The sequence below is a fragment of the Eufriesea mexicana genome, unplaced genomic scaffold (assembly GCF_001483705.2).
Source record: "Eufriesea mexicana isolate 0111107269 unplaced genomic scaffold, ASM148370v2 scaffold22879, whole genome shotgun sequence".
Classification (NCBI taxonomy): Eukaryota; Metazoa; Arthropoda; class Insecta; order Hymenoptera; family Apidae; genus Eufriesea; species Eufriesea mexicana.
The window spans coordinates 185308-206192 of NW_016929935.1; the positions used below are offsets into that span (position 1 = coordinate 185308).

The window sequence follows — 20885 nt, forward strand, 5'->3', positions numbered from 1 at the left end:
GCTGGAACTCGTGTGTGGGTGCAAGATTTATTTCACGTGTCTTATTGTTTATGATGTCAGAAATAAATTCTGTGATCTTTAAACAGGAAAATTTTATTTTTGGGATATTCAGTAAATATTATTGGTCGTCGGAACTCGTGCTTGGGTGCATGATTTATTTCACGTCTGTTATTATTTACGATGTCAGGAAAGAATTCTCTGATTTTTGCAAAAGGAAATATTATTTTTAGAATATTCAGTAGCTCTTTGTTTTTTAAGGATATTGATTCGATTATTATTGCCGGTTAATTCCTGTTTACATCGTTTGTCAGATTACACAGGAAGCTCCACCACCTTGGGAGTCGGATGTGGAAAAGAAAGAAACGTTACGAAGTAGTTATGAGAGCAGTAGTTTGCGAATTGTCAATTCGCACTCAGCACCGTCGCAAGGATTAAATTCATTAAGTTCAACGCCTCGTCTGCCACGTGCGCAGAATCCAACTATAACACTGCTTCAGAAAGCGAGAGGTGAGAGACAAACTTGCACGTAAGGAATAAATTGATATAAACAAAAAATAGTCACGAAATGCTATTTTTAATGACGAAGATATCACTTGGATTAACAGAAGCGGAATAACAAATAATTCACACGTACTAAAATATCCCAGAATGAAATATTACAATGTTGCTTCCAACCTCGATATTAATTTCCCTCTAGAAACCTCTGAACCACGTACTAAAAACTTCATCGTTATTACCTTCCGACTGTGATTACTTCGGTTCAATAGACCACCCCTCTTCTTCAACTACGACCACGAAACTGTACCAAAATAGTCATTACTGTGTGCAATTTTAGAGGGACAGTTACCGAAAGGAGCGGCTTACCTAGAGGAAAGCGAAACGGTAAAACGTCCGCCAAGCGACGAAAAGCCGATAATTAATCCGGGTGAAATCAGTGAGTACATTTTTCATAGATCCATAACCGTTGAATATTTTATAATGTGCACCGCGCTCGTGACTCGAGTTTCGTTCGTAATCTTCGCACCGTGGACCCACGCGTGAACTACTTTTCGAGGCGTAGTCTAGTCGCAGTGAGCGCCGCCAGAGGGACGCAAATTGATTTTGAGGTTATGCGTACGCGACGCGGCGAACCGTCCTTTAAGAGCTAGTATTCGACAGAGTTATCGCGTAAGTAGATCCACGGTTGCCGCATTGTGAAATTATACTGATGTTCGCTTAGTCTACACCGTGAAGAAAGAATACGAGAGCGAGCCGGAAACGGAAAATGAACCACCGAAGAAGATGGCCGACTTGGGTCCTCGAAAATTCGAGGGTATTGGCCCAACGTCTAAGGACGGTATCCCTCTTGTTTTGAGATCGGTAGGTTTGTCAAGAGTTACTCGAAGCTTTAGGCTCATTAACATCAGGTTTCGACTGGTTGTGAGATTTCTTTTTCTAATTCGGTATTGATCCTTGACTGTATCGTTGGGAAACTTTAGTGCTTACCTGCTAACTGGAAATGAAAAATTAACTCGTTAGATTATTAATATTTTGGACGCAATAATTCAATTTTCTTTATTTTATCACACGAATTAATGTCGATTTGACAGAAATTTTTTCTTTTCAAGAAATTTGTAGGTTCTTGAATATAGGAAGTTTTAATCATGAAATTAAACAGTTAACAGGCTGCATTAATTCTATGTATTGTATAGGCACTAAAGTCTTTGTCTTACAGTATGGGATTAAATCATAAATTTCAAAATTTCAGTAATACAGTCTAAAAACTAATTTATCATAATACTTACATAACATTTAGTTACTACGTTGGCATATAACACACATTTACAAAATCATTTTCTGCAAATACTTAGAACTTATATATATATATATCTTTTAAAAGCAATTGTTTGACATAACAAAATAATATTTAGAATTTCTAAAAATTGTAGAATTTTATTTTTCAATTAGTGGATTTCGTTCACGTTTGCATTTGTAAAAAGAAATGAAATATTTTAGGAAGTCAAGGAGAATAATCAGACAAAATGGTATAAGAAAATGTACGACTCGTTGCATCGTGCAGACAGAAGCGGTGAGTTTGTGTGGCAAATAATGCATAGCTTCGTCGCTTAATGATATAATCGAATATTGTGATAGCAATTAATATTACCAGAATGCTCGGCAGTATTTTGCTCATATTCTCTCTTTTTTAATTTTCATTCTAACTAGTGAAATATTGTTATAATATTTAAATTAGTCTGAATAATCTCGTTCTTTTTTTTTCGATATAATCAACAAATTTCTCTCTAGTTTTTTCAACTAATTTCGTGTGATGCACTCATTCAGTATTGCGATTTTGCGAATAATGTCTCGATTTAATCGCTTTCTATTTTCCCTCGTGATCATATCTCTTTGTAATCTTGTAATATTAGAACATGCTTTCTACTTTCTAAAAATTGCAATTTTTGAATTTAAATATTTATATCTATAAATACAGCAACCTATTAATACCAAGAAGTAACCCACATATTGAACTCTCTGCTCAAGTAATAAAATATTAAAAATTAAAATAGGAAGAATTAGAGTGGAAAATTTATCGTGAAAACTTGAAATAGAAATCCCAATTCTGGAAATAAGCAACTTAATAATTAAAAAAAAAAAAAGAAAAGATAAAATCGTGAGATTAATACTTAATCTCATTTTCAGATGACTACGTAACCATTCGTTACAAACAAAGAAGAGGTGAATACACGGTCCAAATCGAACGAATTACGATCTAAAAGAAACACTAACACGATAAAGCAGCTTAGAAATTAACACGTCGCGTTAATGGCCTTCTTCTTCGGTCGATTTCGCTGTTTTAACACCGGAAACACGCGCGTTCTCTCTGTCCTGTTAACAACTGGTGTTATCGATGGCATTTCACACTGTCTGTCGAACGTGTTGACGAATTTTACGTAACACGATGTGTAACTATACACGATCGGTTTTAACCATGCTAATCGCCAGTGCGTGAAAGTAACAATAACTGATCCAATCGATACACGAGGATCGTGTGCTGCGAGTGCTCCCGTCTTTATTTAATGTCTTATTACGCCCGTCTTATTAACCGTCTTATTAAGCTGGCCCCTGAATCGTGTAAAAACGTTTATCCGTCGATTTTCGCGTTTCTATGCTTATTATTTTCCCTGTTGGAATAATTTCTATATCTGTTAACCCTTTTCACTCGAGAGGTGACTCTCAGTCACCGTTTAATCAGATTCTAAAGATCGACGTTAATTAACATATCAAATTTAAAATTACCTAACGATGTGTGGATTGTCGAAGAAAAATAATTCTATGTCTTAATTTGCATATGATTTCTCATTTACCATTTTAAAAATATCGTCGACTCTATGACAGAAAGTCTTTGAATTACTATTTTTCTGTAACGAAAAAGTCGTCGAGTGCAAAGGATTAATCTATTCTGTTTCATTAATTCTTCTTATTTTATTGATATTTATCGATATGCTTCCTCCATTTTCATATCTTTTTAAAATTATATTTGGAAATAGGAAGTTATTTTTGTTAATAGTAAATTTTCAGTTTATAGCTTCCATAAACGAAATTTGCGACCTGAATATTTGAAATTATTAAATTATTAAATTTGCGATACATTTTTAACTCTGTTTGTAAATAGTCGATAAATGTTTTTGCACGAGTTAGAATACACTATCGATAAACTATTAATTAACTCGCTACATCGTGAAACTTGATATTATTTTCCAAAAAGATTAATATGTGATTCTACGCTGTAAATTTAAAATTTTAGCCCGAGTTCTATTTTATGCATGAAATATTCGTAAAATTGTTACGATTCCACGTATAAATCTTTCGCAATAACTTTGCATACTTGTACGGTACATTTTATTTGCAGTATATCGTTTCTCTTAAAACGACCCTGTTCAAATTGCCGGCTCGATAATTATTTTATTGAAATAAATTAATCATAAAAATTTAATTTTGAGAGGTTAATCTCGTGAAGGTAGTCCTCTGCTATTCTGTTACCTTTGATATCTTTGACTTTTATTTTAGAAGGTAAAAATGTGTAAAAGGATCTAAAAGGTGAAACTTCGTTACGGGTATGTTCTGACCTTCGTTAGATTCACAAGGAGTAAAATCCCAAGGCTGCATTATTTAATTTTCCTTCTTCTTTGTCGATATACGTGAGCTGCAGGGTACTGGAATTTTCTCTGAAGAAAAAGCTCCCTTTGAAAGAGGAGGCCTTTAGAATCCTCCACAACGACCAAACAATGTTATACTTTTCTTATATCTATCTGTTGTTTCAATTATACTTAACTACATCAATTACTGCAATTAATTTTCGAAAATATTTAATTCTACTGCAGGACAAAGAAAATTGCAATTTAACGCAGACTCCTGTTTATTTTAATAATTTAATAATCAACTGCTAATTTCATAAAGCATTTCTCGAATAATTCTACAACATATTTTTCATGTATTTTTCATGTATTCATGTCGAGAAAATTATGTTGTAAGAGCAGGTGTGCAATTAATCGTGGTTTCACTGCATTTAATTTTTAATTATTCGTGCAATTCGAAATTACAAATTATTTAATTCTATTTAATTTTATTAGCAGTACTAATTTTGTTCCCTAATATATTCATCTTTTCTCTATAGTTCTATCTTGAAATTCTTTTATTTACACGTCACATCAACTGTTCAATTTTTAACAATAATATTTTAACAACGATGATTATTTCTGTAGAGAATTTAAAACAGAATCATAATGTTGGATGTGAAATAAAGACCGAACGTTGTATCGAGTTAATTGATGATAATTGTAACAACATTCTGCCTCCATGAATTTATTTTTCATACCATGTGTTATTGCAATAAGATTTGCAAGTAAAACGAAATATATTATACATAAAGCAAATTTGTAAAAATTTCAACGAAAAATTTGCGATTTGTCACCGTGCAATTTAATCAATTTAATCAATTTAATCAATTTATTAAATGCAATTTAACATCGTGCACTACTTACCCATTAAAACCATCGATGGTGAAGATTTACGACGAGTAACACAAGCTTCGCGAAGTGCACTGAAAATTTCATTAGTGCGAAATTTTTATTGCCAAATGCGTGTACATATTTCTTTTTTTCTTTTTGCCGGTGACGGATGAACGGGTAGAATTTTTAACACGTCCGACGCATGGAACCATGAATTCACTTGCTAATGAATCGAAAATGTCTTCTTTTATAGGGACGAGATACGGTTACGGAAGTGGCAGTGGATATTTAAGCGAACCTGAACATCGTTTGTACTCGGATCGTTCTGCCACGCTCGACAGTCGTCGGCGTCTACGTAACAAGGAAAATGATTTTTCCACGTCGACTATGCCTAGAAAGTAAGGGAACGAATCGTGATTTATGAATAATTTCCTTCGATATACAGGGTGTCCCAAAGCTACCTAAATCAATTTCATTGATCCAAAATCAATTAAAGTATTCATATATACAGATAATAAGCAAGAATGAATATTTTATATGAATTTTCGTTTTTCGTTTCAGAAATGGCACATTGAAATACAGTACAGATATTTATAAAAATCAACCTGGCCGCATCGAAGACTACGAACCTGGACGATCTTCGATTGCCGAAAAGGAAGCTAAGGAGGTATGCAAATGAATGTTCTTAAAATAATAGTCCACCTCTGCAACCCTATTTTTTGATATGAATTTCCTTTGAGAACACCCCATATTAAAATTTCACAATAGTTACCTTGATGAAAATTATTCTGCAAAATACGAATATCTTGATCAGATAACAGAGAAAGGATATATCGATTGTATACGTATTAAATTTTTGAGCAAATTTCCAATTACAATTATGAAGATAATGGGGCAGTAATCGAGGATCAATTAGTTTATGCAATATTTGCAAATATTTGATGTCAAAGAGAAAATTACATATTGGCTCGATGAAAATAAAATTGATATCGTATATCGTGATAAAATTTTCTGATTAAAATTTCATATATTTTTTAATGAAATATCCCGTGTCAAAAATGTATCAAACATTCTTATAGACAGTTAATAATTGATTGACTTTTTCGTTTTGTCAATATCAGTTTTTGTTTCAAAGGAAATCTGTTTTCCATTGTTAACTTTAATTAAATTTTATTTAAGTTTAATTCACTCTTATTTTACTCGCTGCTTTTCATAGTTTGAGAAATAAACGGGATTTGTACTAACAAGAGGAGGATTATTAAAAAATTATTAAAGGAATTATTAAAAAATTTATGTGAATTGTTTATTAAACATTTGTCAATCTCTCTGTAAACGGTTAATAATTATTAATTGTTCGGCTACATTTATTTTATTAGCGTATATTGATAAACCTATTTAATATATCTGTTGATATGTAATATGTCAGTTGACATAATATATTTACACAAATGCAAATATTCTGTTCGTTGAAATACGTAATTAATCCGTCTAAATTACTACCACATTAAGTTATTTATTCACACTTAATTGAATTTGTTGCTATTTCAATAATTACCTGAGAAAAGAGTATTTCGAGTGAGCCAAATTCTAATTAAAGAAAACACATCTTAAATTAGGATCTTCAGATGCGATATTTCAAAAATCTGGAAGAAACTCTTAGCTGGTATAAAAAATGCTAAAAATGATCACAAACATTAGGAAATGCCAATAATTTTTACATTTTCAAAAATAAATATTTTTTCCGTTTTTATATCCGCCCAATTATCTGCCAAAAAATTGAAAGCTTATTTCGGAAAAGGAGAAAAGGGATAAATGAGCTATTGGATTATGGTATCCTTTCTCTGTGAAGAAGCAGTACCTAGTCTCACAAAATTGATTAGACGACCAGTTAGGCTGAAAGTCTCGCGCCGCGTGCTTTCTCGCGAATTCTGATCGAAGTGACGCTTGATTAACGCATAACAAATGCGATTCTTGCCGCCACTTGATCGAACGACGATACGCACGGTACGTAAGTAGAAGCTTCCCGAACACAGTGTGTCTCGAACTTGATCGTTTGAAATGGCTTTGCTTCTAGCCGACTTCTGTCACACGGACGAGAAGGAAGGTAACGATTAATCGAACGATTGAAATCAGTTTTCGAAGTGAAACACTTCTTTTTCTTACTTGATTTTCATTCGAAGCTTCTTTTGTTGCCGCGTGACACGTTCTTTCGCTCACGATGGAACGTCACGTCACGTTTCTTTCCAGCGAAAAACATTTCCATGTGTTCAGAGGTATCGAGCGCACGCAATCTCGTCCATGCTTCTCGATATTTTATCGTACTCGTGTTAATTTCTTTATATTCTTTCTTTTTTATTTTTATTTATTTTTTTTCTATTTTATCTATATCTTTTTTTTCTTTTCCATTAGCTTCAGTAGCGCTGCTTTTAGTGATCAGACCGGTGACCTGCTTTTCGTTTGAAAGTTGTATGAGATTTCTGATTAAAGAATAATTGGAGGAGTCGAATTTTTATCGAGGAAATTTTTTAAAATATTTTTCAAATTCAGTGATTTTAATCCAGTGTCCGTCATAGGTAATTTGATATGCCTCGTACGAAGGTCAATTATTAAAATCCGAGCCACCCTTGAATATTTCTTGATTTTAAAAAATTTAGTCTCCTGAAAAATAATGACTTTTGAAGTATACGTATGAGTTGAGGAATAAATTTAAAGAACTCTGAATTTTTTTAGAAAACTGCATTTTACAGTACACTCCAATCCTGTCATTAGAATCTTAGACAAAAATTTTGTCCCATATGAGAATAATATAATTCTCTAGGTAAAAATTGAAAGATGTAATTTAATATAGTTTTTAGAAAATGTAGAAATAAATAAAAATAATTAGCAAGCTTCTTAGGTGTCCGATTTGGCCAATGCTAAGAGTGGTATTGATAAAAGCAGAGTTTCAGACGAAAAGCAGTCGCATAAAGAATACATGGTTCAGTTATTTATTTTCTTCAATTTTTATATCATATTAACCTCACGCGATTAGCGCAGAGATTAACGCTATATTTAATTCTGTGTTTCTAGTGGTGGGACGAGGTCATGGACATATTTGACGGGGTACGCCATTTTTTTTTTTATTTATTATCTTAGTTAAGTAAGGACCAACTCCACTTTTCCTCCACTCGTCTCGCTCTCCGATATCGATCCCTATTTATTCGGACTCCTATTATTCTAGATAACTTGCACGGTCAATGCCAACGATTCAACCTCTAAATTAAATTCGAATCCAAGCAGTCTTCGCTAAAAATCGTTCGATAAACGACAAGTTCGTGCAAAACGAATAAAACCGTTCTATCTCTGCTTAAATCCGAAATTAATTCATATATCAGTCCAATTCGACAAAATTTTATTCCCGATCTACGAAACACTCAGCTAACACCAACCACGACTATCATCCTCGTATTCAAAATCACCCACCCAAAATTCCTTGTACGAAATTCCGGAACACATCTGGACAAGACAATCAGTATTCGAAACCACCTGTTTTTCGTTTGTCTGTTGTCGTTTCATGTGTACTCTTTCGAACTAACAGCTCCAAGTAGTCTAACAATTGGCTTTCCGTGTCTCAGTATAATGGAGACCCCTGTGCACCTAGCAAGAAACGCACGCGATGAACCATGCATGAGAACCCAACTAACGACTCATAGATTTCTATCCAATCGAGCCTCTCTCTCGCTCCTATCGTCCCGATGTTCGATGAAAATCGACTAGAACCTTCCAATTCGATTGTCGAAGATCTCTTCCATCCACGATAACCTACATGTATCGTGATCGATGTCCATGTGTGTGTGTGTGTCTCTTTGGTGTTTGCGTATCGTGTCCGTTCGTGTGCACCTTGGACGGTCCCGGATTACTCGTCTTCCCCTGGTCCTTGGACGATGTCGCTGACAACGACCCAATACCACCACCAACATCCACGACAACGACGACGACGACTGTACAACAACGCGAAACAACATCGCTAAACAACGGGACAGTGGTTGAACGAGAATGGACGTCCTCAGGGTACAGGAATGGAGGATCTGCGGGACGCGCAGCTGAGCCACCGAGCTCTGAGTCTCTCCTACAGACCGGAGAGCAGTCACAATGTAAGGGTATCAGCGGTCAGCAGCTCGAAAACCCTCGAGGTCGTCCCGAAAGCTCGTCCAAGCGTGGACGAAAGCTCGCAGCACGGTATACGCAACGCGAAACCTCAGACCGGCTCGAAGCAATGGTCGAGCATGAACGTGCTCGACTATGCTAGGTCCGGGACTCTCGATCGGTCGACAGAGCGGACGATCGGGTCGATGAAAGGTAGCAAGGACGATTCGAAAGATAGGATCGTGCGACCTCTTGAACGGGCTGCTGCCGACTGTGGTTGGCACGCTGGCATGCTGGAAGGAAGATCCAAGAGCTTCGTGCTACCGGATCGTTGCTTGCGCCGATCGAGCTCGCCGATCGGCGATAGATCGGCCTCTGTCAGGTCGACGCTCCTACAGGCTACCGGCGACGAACAGCATCGTCATCGTCACCATCACCACCATCACCACCACCACCATCATCACCATCACCAACGTGTCTCGCCCACTTCTTCTTCTTCTACGTCTTCTTCTATTTCCAGCACCAATCACATTATGCTCTCGTCACCATCATCAACGACACCTTCTCTTCTCACCGCCAACGCTCAGACGTCGGCTGTTTCACGGGTTAGAGGCTGCAACATCGTCGACAAGTAGAGCTGCACGATGACGTTGTCCCTCTGTTACTCGACTCTTTTTCTTCTCTTCTTTTTTCTCTTTCTTTCATTTTTTCTCCTATTTGTCTTATGGCTGTCTGTTTCTCTCATTCTTTTGCGCGTCTTCTACCTGCTTGTCTGTAAATTTCGGCTAACCACGCTGGTCTTCGCTCCCCTTGTCGCGTTTACTCGTCCTTGAGAAGTTTTGCTCGAGTTTACGATTCGATATCTGGCAGGAATGGTCTGTTATTTTTCGAGATGTAGCCGGGGCACGATTCTATGCGTGGTCTGAGATTTCTTGGGGGACTTTCACGACCACCAGAGACCACTGCTGTAGTAAAGTTTGTAAATAGTTGATTCGGAAGTGACGCTGGCTGTTGGAAGTACTTATATGTCTGTCCTCGATAGTCGAGAAGGAAGAACGTGGGTCTTTTATTTACTTTTTGTAAGTAGCTTTCTAGGAGATTTAATTATTGGTTATGTAGTTTGTTTTTATATTGTTGGTTTAAATGCGGGTTATACAGGGAATTTTTGTTTGGCAAATTGTAAATTGTGTTAGGCGTGGAATTAAATTTGTGTAAATTATTTTAAAGGTTGTAGGTATCGGAAAATTTCATTTCTGGTAGCAATATATAGTTGAAAAATCTAGATATATCTCAATTACCTATATATATATATATATTTTGTATAAAAGTATGTCAGTATGTATATTAATAATATTCTATTAAAATCTTGATATGTATTAAATTTTAAATAAAATTAGGGGAAAATAATTCATAATGTAGATAATTTCACTTTTATATTAGATGTAAAATGTAGTTTCAATATTACAACTGATAAAGTAGTATTAGTTTCTCAATTCAGTAGTGTTTAATATATTATACATTATACTTTAACGTGTTTTGCACTTTTATTATTTTATATACTTTTTCTAATTCATTCTCTGTAGAATTCTGCCAATTAATGGTTAATATAATTGTATTATACATAAATTTTCATTTAAATTTAATTTATTTCGATCTTAGTCGCTTTGACGAATTTACAAATTTTTAATTTAGCATTTGAGGAAAATGGTATAGTTTTTACGAAAGAAATCCAAAATTCGATGCAACGCAGAAACGAAGAGAACAAAATAATACTTTTGAAATATGTGAAAAGAGAAAATATCGTTCAATCGGATTTTCAAACCGGGATTAGGACACGGATTATCTCTGACTTGTCGGACCACTGCATTCATCGTTTCATCCTACATGTCGATGAATTTTTTACTCGAATCTAATATCTTAAACGACTATACAATGGTAAAAATTGATATATTAGAATCAGTTCTATGATATTGTATTAAAACTTTGGAGATTATTTTTCCTAAAAATTTCAAACTTTTAGAAACTATGAAGGCTACATATTCAGTTCTGAAACAAACTAATTTATTTAACGATAAATATCTTGATAATAAAACAAAATAATAGAAGTCAGTATTTTTACTTTTACTTACAATATTTACAAAATTTATATATTACGAATAAAACAAAAATTATTTAAATGCAAATCGATCGATTCATTTTAGATTTTCATCAAATTTTAATCAAATATAAATATCCTGTTTGAAATTTTAACGTAACTATAGTTAGTTTTAATAAAATCAAAGTACGGTAAATTTCAATTATTGTCAATTATCCAAACTTTCTTTACATTGCAAAACTCACCCCATCTGTTTTATTCGATCATCTTTATTTTATTATTCAAGTATCATTTGCAAACCTTGTGGTACACGGAACCGAAATAGCCTCTTCTCTTTATGTTTACCATTTTCTCTCATTGTTTCCACTGTCGATGTACTTTCTTTAAAAATTTACCTTTCTCTGCCTCTTCTCTTCTGAATATTCCACGACCATGTTACCCCAGTGGCATTTCATCTGCTCGTTTGCGTTCCTCATTGTTAATTTACGCTTAGCATTAGCCGAATGTAGCATGAATTGTGCAACTGCTACTCGATGTTTTGTGGTCACACTATCGGTTACCTCGCGGTTTTGTGTACACGCGAAAAAGTTGTCGATTAAATATTTTCATCCTCGTTGTAAAGCTATCGCGATCTCGAGTCAGTCAGGTCGATGAAAGAACACGAAAAGCATGACGTACATGTACAGAAATTATGCACGAGCTTCGACGAGATTAATAAACGGGATCTTTTGCTTTTCAGCCTTTCGATCAGCGCAACAGTCGTCCAGTGAAACCGTACATGACACAGTGAGTGAATTTATAATTTAGTTCGAAGCACGTTTCTAGCTTTTATCGTGTTGATCTTTCCGTTTTTAATTATTTAATACTAAGCCTATCACGGCCGATGAAATGAAAAAAAAAGAAAAAAAGGAAAAACTGAGAAAAAAGGAATAAAGAAAATAGAATAAAAGAAATTACCGATAAATTGGTTGTACGTATATTGGAAGACGAGGAATTTTTTATGCAAAGATTGAAGATAGCTTTTTAAGTCGTGGTGGGTTTAGTGTCAAGTTGTTTGATTGAATTTTTAATCGCGTATAAACGAGATTATAAATGTTTCGAATATTTTACTTTTTTATTGAAATTTCTAGTGTTACGGTGATAAAATATAATAATATTAGGTATAATATTAAAATAGAAATGTAATAAAAATGTAATTATTTATGGTTCAGTAATATTCAATAGAAGTAGTTGATAAATGAAAGATTGGTTATAATAATAATGAAATATAAATATTCGAATGAGGTACCTTTAAGTTAAAAAAGAGAAAAGGAACATATAGTAGATATCATAGCGATTATAAATATGAACATGAAATCTTCCAGTTGTAGTAATAATTTAATAGTGATTCTAAATGAAACGAAACTGTAATACCACTATAATACTCCAATATTACAATTATGTATCATTGCATAATAGTAGAGTGTAAAATAAAATTTCTCGGTGTACAGTGCTCTGAAAGAATCAGGATACGAAAGCGATTCTACCCTGGTGTTCCGTCGCAAGACGGAAGACATCAGCCCGTTGAGTCAACTCGAGCAAAGATTGGCCTATAAAACCGTGCAGAGCGGTGGTGACGTGCCCCTTCATGGCCTTCGTAAACCAGCCCCAGAACGACCGAAGGGTAAGTCACCAAACACGTCAATTTGAGTTTTGATTTTCCAACTATTATAAAGCTACCTGTATATATTTTCTTTTTATCGCATTTTATTTTATTATCGCATTTTCCACGAACACTTTCCTCTTCTTTTCTTCGTCTGTTTTTTGGTGTTTTATCTTGTCCAAGTAGGCATGAGTGTGTAAGATTGCGCCTGAGTTCTTGTGTCTCGTTTGCCCAATTACTAACGACAGCTGTGTCTCTGCTAAGTCTATGCATGGTCGTTGTCGTGTCACTGAACTCACGTTTTATCTCGTAGCTTCGGCTAGAAAACTACACCCTTTTTGCGCCTTCAAGCATGACGTTCTTAGTATTTACGAATCACCTGCATATTTATACCCTTTAAATTAGGGATGGGTTACCCGCGGTCTCGGAATTAATCGCTACCAGAGAATTTTTCGTTTTTTGGAATTTGAAATTTTGTACTTTTTCCCTGACTCGAAATTCTCGAAATCCAATTAAAAGCAGATATAAAAGCACTGTGTGTAGAAGAGAGAAAATTGTCCCTTGATGCTACTATTCGCATTGTCTGAAAGACTTTTCATTATAATTGGCACTATACGTTGCAAGAAAAGGAAAGAAAGAAAAGAAATAGACCAATTTCAAAACGAATTCGCATATCAGTGTTATTAAATAAGGCTACGTTTACAGTGGATAAATTTCGACAAGACTATACTAATTTTTTTATTCCATTGTAAAATCATTGATCTTTTTTAAAATAACGTATTGTTACTTAAATAATAATAATACGTCTATTATTGTCTCTCATTTACCATTCGAGTTACATCAAATAATATAATAAAATATTTATTAGTGCCCAATGGCAAAATCGTTTGTATAGTAAAAATTTATCCAAAAATTTCGTCCAAATTTCAGTCCTCGAAATAAAATATTTCACGTAGAAAACATGATCGATATTTCTGGCAACAAATTTCGAGAATTTCCAAAGTTACGAAATCGTACAAAGTTTCGGGAATTAAAGAACACCGTTCGAACCCAGCCCTACCCTAAACGATTTAAAGACCTCTGCGTTGCTTGTTACCGCGAAAATTTCTTCTAGATATCCCTCGATCGTTTCATCGTTTTGTCATTCCATAATTTCATCGTTCCATCGTTCCATCGTCGAACGAAACATTCGAGACCATCGTGAGTACGCAATTATCCACGTAGTTCGTCGAGTTTACGCGCGTAGCGAGTTATTAACATAGAACCCTTGATAACGCGAATTGGTCCTTGACGCGTGAACCCTATTTCGCTGGTAGAAACGGTCGACTCGCGCGTCAGAGCATTTGTAGCCCGGCTTATCATCCGCTCGCAACAGCTTGTTATCGCTTTGCACGGGTTACGTGAACGTTATTTCTCGGCCATTTCGAATCTTTCTAACGTAACCGTTACGTAATCGCGTTTCCACGTTGCCCGGACGATTTCTAATCACCGCGCGAAACGATTTAATACCAGCCGCTGACGAACTCGAACTTCATCCTGCTTGAATAATGCATCGAGCGTAGGGCACACAGCATGACTCGCAACGATAATTTGTTAGTTGTGCCAGCCAACTTGTCCAGCTTCAACGCAATACCTATTTTTCTCGCAATCATCCTCCTTCCATGTAGTCCTCTAAGTTATTCACCGCACCGCCTCTCCTCGGGCATCTATCGATATTGGTGTGCGATTTAATTTTCCCCGTAATACGATGCACAAGCAGTACCACCACCGAGAAGACCTTTCCGATGTTCACGCTGCGCTGGATTAAAACTCCATAAAAGAAAAAAAAAAAAAAAAAAAAAAAAAAGAAAAATCCAATAAGAGTATACTAAAATAGAACCAAAGCAGCATCACCAGCTTCAAAGAGACTATTTTCTTCAAAATTTTTGGTGAGAGGGTTCCACGAACGGCACGCAATCCGCGAACGAGCACGCGAACAAAGCAACCAATCAACACTTTGTCCACAGACGACACGGGGGTCGAGTATTTCCCTATCTCGCCCACTTTGACACGGATCCGTGTACACCGGAAAAACGCCTCTGCTTCCTCTACCACGTCGTCGACGACTTTATCGCGACAGAAAAGATCGTTGACCAGCCAGTGTGCAACGACCAAGAAAATGGACGTTCGATCGACTATCGCGAAATCGAAATCTCTGAGAGATAATCAGAATCTGCTAGGTCTGAACAGTCCGAACGGTAGAACGATCTCTAGCGCGATTTCACCGGCGAGACCACCGTCTCCGCCGAGAAGACAGTCCTCCAGAAACAGCAGAACCCTCAGAATGTACGCTTCGAATAGCAAACATCTAGCTACGAGCAGCATTCAATCCTTCAGGTCGAGACATAAGCAGTGCTTCGCGGAGGACGTGTCTAACGTAGGCTCGCTGAGGGAACGGCTGTGCAGTAACCTGGACAGGTACAGAAAGAGTAGAGAAAGCTTGCAGTCGTCCACGCTGTTTCGAACGTCCTCTAATAGTCCTGTCCAGACTCGATCGAAAGTTTGCAGCGCGGTGTCTGCGCCGTTGAGCAAGAAGAAATCTGAGTCGTGTCTGTCGCAAAGTTTGCCCGACACAGCTGCGAAAAGTTCAAGTTTCTCGACGGACAGAGGTAGAAGTAGAGTTTGCGCCGATACTTCTTCCGCTTGGAGAACTGGTTACGAATATTCGATCAAGTCCGACGCGAAACGTGGACTGGACGGCAAATCATCTCCCACCGTGAAGATGACTCCGAGGTATATGGCTCCTACCTTGGCGAAATCAAAGGAGAAGTTGCACACTGGAAATGGACTGGGTAATTCCGTGACTTGTTCGAAGAAGACTAACGTTAGGAGTCGATTGACGAGGAAGGAACAGGAAGAATCGTCTAGAAGACTCGCCAGGTCATCCGTTGACCTATCTTCCGTGGAGAGTAGGAAGCACCAGCTGAGGTGCAAAGAAAAAGGTAGCAAAGACGTTCACACGACTATCCTGCCATCGGGAACCATGGTCAAGAGCTCGACGATGATGTATTCCTCGGCCCTGACTAATGGAAAGCAGAAGAGTCCGCAAGATAAATCTCTGAGGGTGGTGGTGACAGTGTCGTCGAAGGGACAAGAGATTTTAAGGAAACCAGGAGACCCGACTTTAGCAGGAAAGTCAATAGCTTCTTCGTTGAAGTCCTCTTCGACTACGTCTTCTCCATCAGTTCTACGCAGGGCAGTATTGACAGACGCTAAGAAACCGAGAACAATAGTCAGGCAACCCGATAAAATAGGGTCTAGCAGGGAGTTCACGTCTTCTTCTGAGGCGATTAGCGATTCGAGTAAGAAGAAGAGGCAGAGATCTCACACCGTTCTAAAGTCTCCGATACAGAAGCCGGAAACGATAAAAATCGATCCTGATTCGGATAGCAAGAAAATGGAAGGTAAGAAAAAATTGAGGAAAGATAAAAATGGAGGGGCTACGAAGGCTAGGAAGTTCGCGAATGGACATACGAATGATTCGAAAAGTGAACGTATTAGGAAGAGTAACATCGAGAACGAGGAGCCCAACATCAAACAGAGGACTTGCAAACTGGACAAACAGCCATCAGCGTTAACGATAGAAGAAATCAAGAGACATCACGAAGTTACGCGTTCCGATACCTTTTTCCAGAATCTCTTTCTGAGATCCAGTTCTACGACGGTCTCCAGTGAAAACGTTCCCTGCAGGAGGTCCATAGTTAGTGAACGAGCCAGAATATATCAAGAGAACATCAGAGAAGGCAGCAAATCCGAGCCTTCTCTAAAGTCCCTTAGCATCTACTTGGCCCACAAGCGTCCTGTGTCGAACTCGAAGTTCAGAAACTGGGAACGAGAGAGTATATCTTCCAGGAGTTCAAGTCCATACGGTGTCAGCTGGCCTGGCAGGTCCGTGTTCCAAAAGGTCAGCAAGTTCGACAGTCTCCTGGGCATCGAAGACTTTGGATCGTCGACGATGCTACGCGATCCAAGTCCGGACTTGATAAAAGAGCGCCCGAAGGAGAGAAGCTTGAGCGAACCACCATTGAAGACGCTGTCGGAATGTTCGGACTCGAAGCGTTCATCTTCGCGCACTTCCTCTTCGTCTCCAATTAGGTCTCCAGCCTGTCGACGCATACGTTCCTTGAAACAGGAAAGATCCGACGCTCCTAGCACGATCGTCGTGAAGAAGGTTAGAGCCAGAAGTGCTGGCGAAGCGGAAGAGCTGCAGGGATCAAGATCAAGGTTTGGATCTAATTTGTCTCTGACCAGAAGCACGAATTCTCTTTGCACGTCACCAGTCGATCGCGAAGAGTACCATCAGTATGTTTTGGAGATGTTGCACGATAGAAGAAGATCCGAGAGGTATAAAGAGCTGCACGATTTCTATTCGAGTCTTGAACGATTGGGCGAATTGGAGAGGACGTTCTCCTCTAACGATCTACGACCGAGGATGAAAAACGAAGAAATTATAGATTACGACAGGTGGAAGAGAGTGAGATCACAGGAAAAGGCTGAGCTCGAGTTCAGTACTCTTTACGGGAAACTAAGAGCTGTTCAGAAGGATAAGGACTTTTTGTTTAGTACCAAGGACATCAGTAAGTTCAAATGGCACGGTGATTGCAGCTTAAGATGCAAAGAACGGTCGGTTGAGAATATTATTCAACATTTCAAGAAGCTGCAAGCCGAAGGTAGCGAATTGGAGTCTTCGAGAAGGAGAGACATACTGTCGCGCAAGGACATCTATAAACCGCTTTGGCGTGGCACGTCCGTAATAAACGTGGCGAGTACGATGCAGAGAAAGGCAAGGGGAGCTGATAACGAGAAATCCTCGGATCACTTGGATCATCCGTCGCTGCAGAGAAGCCTCGGAGGCAGTAAAAAATTTTGGAGCAGTTTGTCGATCGAGCAAGTGGCCACTTTGAAGAAACAATTGAACGAGATTTATGGTAGCGATAATCTGCAAAGATCTACACCTTCTACGTCCTCGAAAGTAGACCCCGAACCCACGGAACAACGCGAAGAAAAGGCAGAGGACCCCGATAAACGCGAGTCTCTGTCGAAGTACGAGATCGTGGTTCCACCCCCGGTCGAGTCAGCCGATAATGTCCGAGAAGATGGGAAAGGCCTTCACGTACGATGTCACTCTATGATCACGCCAGACGCCTCTCCGTGTGATGAAAAATCATTCGGTGATCGTCCAGAATCGACGTTGAAGAGGAGTGACTCTTTCAGCCAAGGTAAAAGCGTGGAAAGGTGCGAATCCGACAGATCCGTAGCCACCCCTCCGCCTATGAGCGAATTAGAGAAGAAGAGGCTCTCCGTGACGCTGGGCAGAGAAGTTCTGGACAAGGTGTCCCAGAGAAGATTATCGATGCCGCTGGCTCCACGCGAGACTCGAGGTAGCATAGCAGCTGCTCTGGCTGCCAAGAAAATACCGAAGGTATTTCGTTCTTCGACAGCATCTAGCGTAACCAGCACATCACCGAGGAGCTGCTACTCCCTGGAAACACCATGCACCGAAGATTCCTCGAGAAGCAAAGAGAAGAACGATTTCTTGCTGGTTCTGACTCCAAACAACAACAGTCCGTCAGACAGACAGCGAGTGGAGAATGTTCTGGAGGAGTGGTCGAGGAAACCACCTCTTCTGGCAATAGCAATACCAGACCCTACGAGTCAGACGAAAGCAGCAGGCGCCAATTCCGGCAGCGAAAGGGACAGTACAACTGAAAGCTCCGAGACATCCGTGAGGACAGTGATCCAACGAAACATAGAATCACAGGACGTCCCAGCTAAGATAGAGTTCTTCGAGAACGTCGACAAGAAGGAAGTAGATTTTGACCGTGGCAGAAAGGATCAGACGAGAACGAAGACGAAACCAGGAAGACTTTCCTCCTCGCAAAGCTTCGCTGACCTAAGGGAATTGTTCGGCGAAACGGAGAGCGCGAAATACACGACCTTGCCCTTGTCAGGGTGCAGGACACGGTCCATCTCACCTAGAGAAATAGTGGACAAGAGAAAAGGAAGTAGCCCTGCTCGCGAAGCGGATACCGGCACGCGAACCTCGCTCCACTCTTGTTCACGCGACCGTGAATACGATAGGCCTCACAGCGTCAGTCCGTGTCGTGCAACGACGCGATCGAATTCATCGTGCAGTCTGGAAAGCATCTGGCTGCGTAGCTCTTCGCCTGACCCGGACAAGTACTGGCGGGCCTATTTGAAGCTAGTGAAGAATGGCACGGTGAGAAGACTCAGGGCCAGGTTCGAGAGTGCCGAGGATCTTCGCGGAGGCAGAGTAAAGGTGGTCCCAGCACCAAAGAGATTTCAGAGCGACCCAGAGCTGGCGAGGTGTATTCTGAGGAAGGTGGACGAGGGGAAACTGAAACCTCACGAGTTCGCGGACGTGGCCTGGTTGCGCCGCAAGTACGAACCCCGCAGAGGAAGGGCTCGTCGCAGGGGCGAGTCTCCACCGATCCCACGTGTTCCTCTGAGACGAGAAGACCTGGCCATGCCTCACATCGACGTTATCAGCAAAACGGCCGAGCTGAAGGATTCATTGGCTACTACGTCCACTGCTACCAGCGCGGTAGCCAGGAAGGCTGAAACCAAAGAGCTGGAAGCAAGGAAACCTGTTGGTCGCATGAGGAAGAAGTTCGAGAAGTTCGCTAGCCAAAGGACCTCTATTCTGGGCGAGATGTTCACCTCGTCGCCGGATGTGCACGAGCTACGAGATATCGCTCCTTATCTGGCAGGTCGGTGGGTGGCTCACAGGTACCCCAGTCGACGAGATAACATGCGTTCGTTGTCCTCGCCGCCAGACCTCGCTGGCAGACAATCCTCATCGAGGAGTGGGATGAGCACCGTTGAGACGAAAACGGGGATTAACGAGGGGAGTAAAGTGGTGGGGAAGGTACGATGCGGTTCGTCGAAAGGTCCGTCGTCGATCTTGAAACAGTCTGACGGTTTTGCCAACCAACCGTTCGATCCTGATAAACATAGGCCGAGGTTTAGGTACCAACCACCTCCTCCGCCTCCTTCGCCAACGGTACGACGAAAAGCCACGTCATGGTGGTCACCGATTCCGATCTACACTGCTCGACCTACCGTCACTTTCGAAGGTCTGAATTTTCATAACTGTTAAAATTCATCGTATCTCGGTTCTCTTCTACGTACTTTGACCTATGATCCTCTATGGTTAATCGATAGCGTTCTCTTTGTCTCTTTAGATCGGCTACCGGAAATCGCCATCTTGAGTTCATTGTTCGAAGTGACGCGAATAATAACGGAGTAAAGAATCATTCACACGAACGTGAATTATTATTTAGAACTATTATATAGACGTTAGTTGGATTTTGCAGTGCCCTTGTTTCTATGACTACTCGGGATTATAGAGTTCTTGAATATCCTTGAATTGCAAATAGCAAAAACAGTTTGCGAATTTCGATATAACCAATATCCGGAGATTTTTATTCTTCTGTAATAAACGTTTCAATGAGAGTTATCTTGTTTTCTGCCACTCAATTGGAGCAGTGTCTATCAGATACTTAGACAGTAACATCTCCTCGCAAAATGCTTTTATTAATTTTTTATTCTTAACTATTGATCTAAATTCTTCTAAATTTACTTTTGTCTTTTAAGCAACAACTCGTATCACTTTAAATATTCGGTTTAACGTCGTTTGCGAATCGCTATACAAATTTGAAGCTCCCAAAGACTTCGAGTCAGGGGAGCAAGACTTCACCTTCCTACAGAAGAATATTAAAGAAAGTGGCAAGTTCCTGAGACCGAAACACTATTCACCCTTCCACTCGCCTGTTACAACCCTCGTGTAATCTCTTCCAAAATACAATCTGATCCTTTCTAACGCATCGTTGAAAAAATTGGAAACATGGTCCGTTCCGGGACACCAATATCGATCGATGCCTATCAGGAGTGCGTCCCATTAACCCGTGACAGCGTTGAATGTTCACAGTGAACCCACATTGCTGAGTGATTATTGTTTCATGGTAATCGT

At 39.2% G+C, this 20885-nt stretch overlaps 1 protein-coding gene across 1 annotated transcript in view; it reads left to right on the forward strand.

The window, feature by feature from the left end:
• Window positions 1–20885, forward strand: part of CAP (Cbl-associated protein) — a 205044-nt gene that overhangs the window by 146643 nt on the left and 37516 nt on the right. The window contains exons 14-25 of the mRNA XM_017909794.1: window positions 312–507; window positions 836–934; window positions 1220–1359; window positions 1996–2068; window positions 2683–2718; window positions 5245–5389; window positions 5553–5658; window positions 8061–8093; window positions 9014–9124; window positions 11951–11997; window positions 12702–12874; window positions 14860–19989. Coding sequence (XP_017765283.1) covers window positions 312–507; window positions 836–934; window positions 1220–1359; window positions 1996–2068; window positions 2683–2718; window positions 5245–5389; window positions 5553–5658; window positions 8061–8093; window positions 9014–9124; window positions 11951–11997; window positions 12702–12874; window positions 14860–19989 — 6289 coding nt within the window. The remainder of the gene's footprint in view (window positions 1–311; window positions 508–835; window positions 935–1219; window positions 1360–1995; window positions 2069–2682; window positions 2719–5244; window positions 5390–5552; window positions 5659–8060; window positions 8094–9013; window positions 9125–11950; window positions 11998–12701; window positions 12875–14859; window positions 19990–20885) is intronic.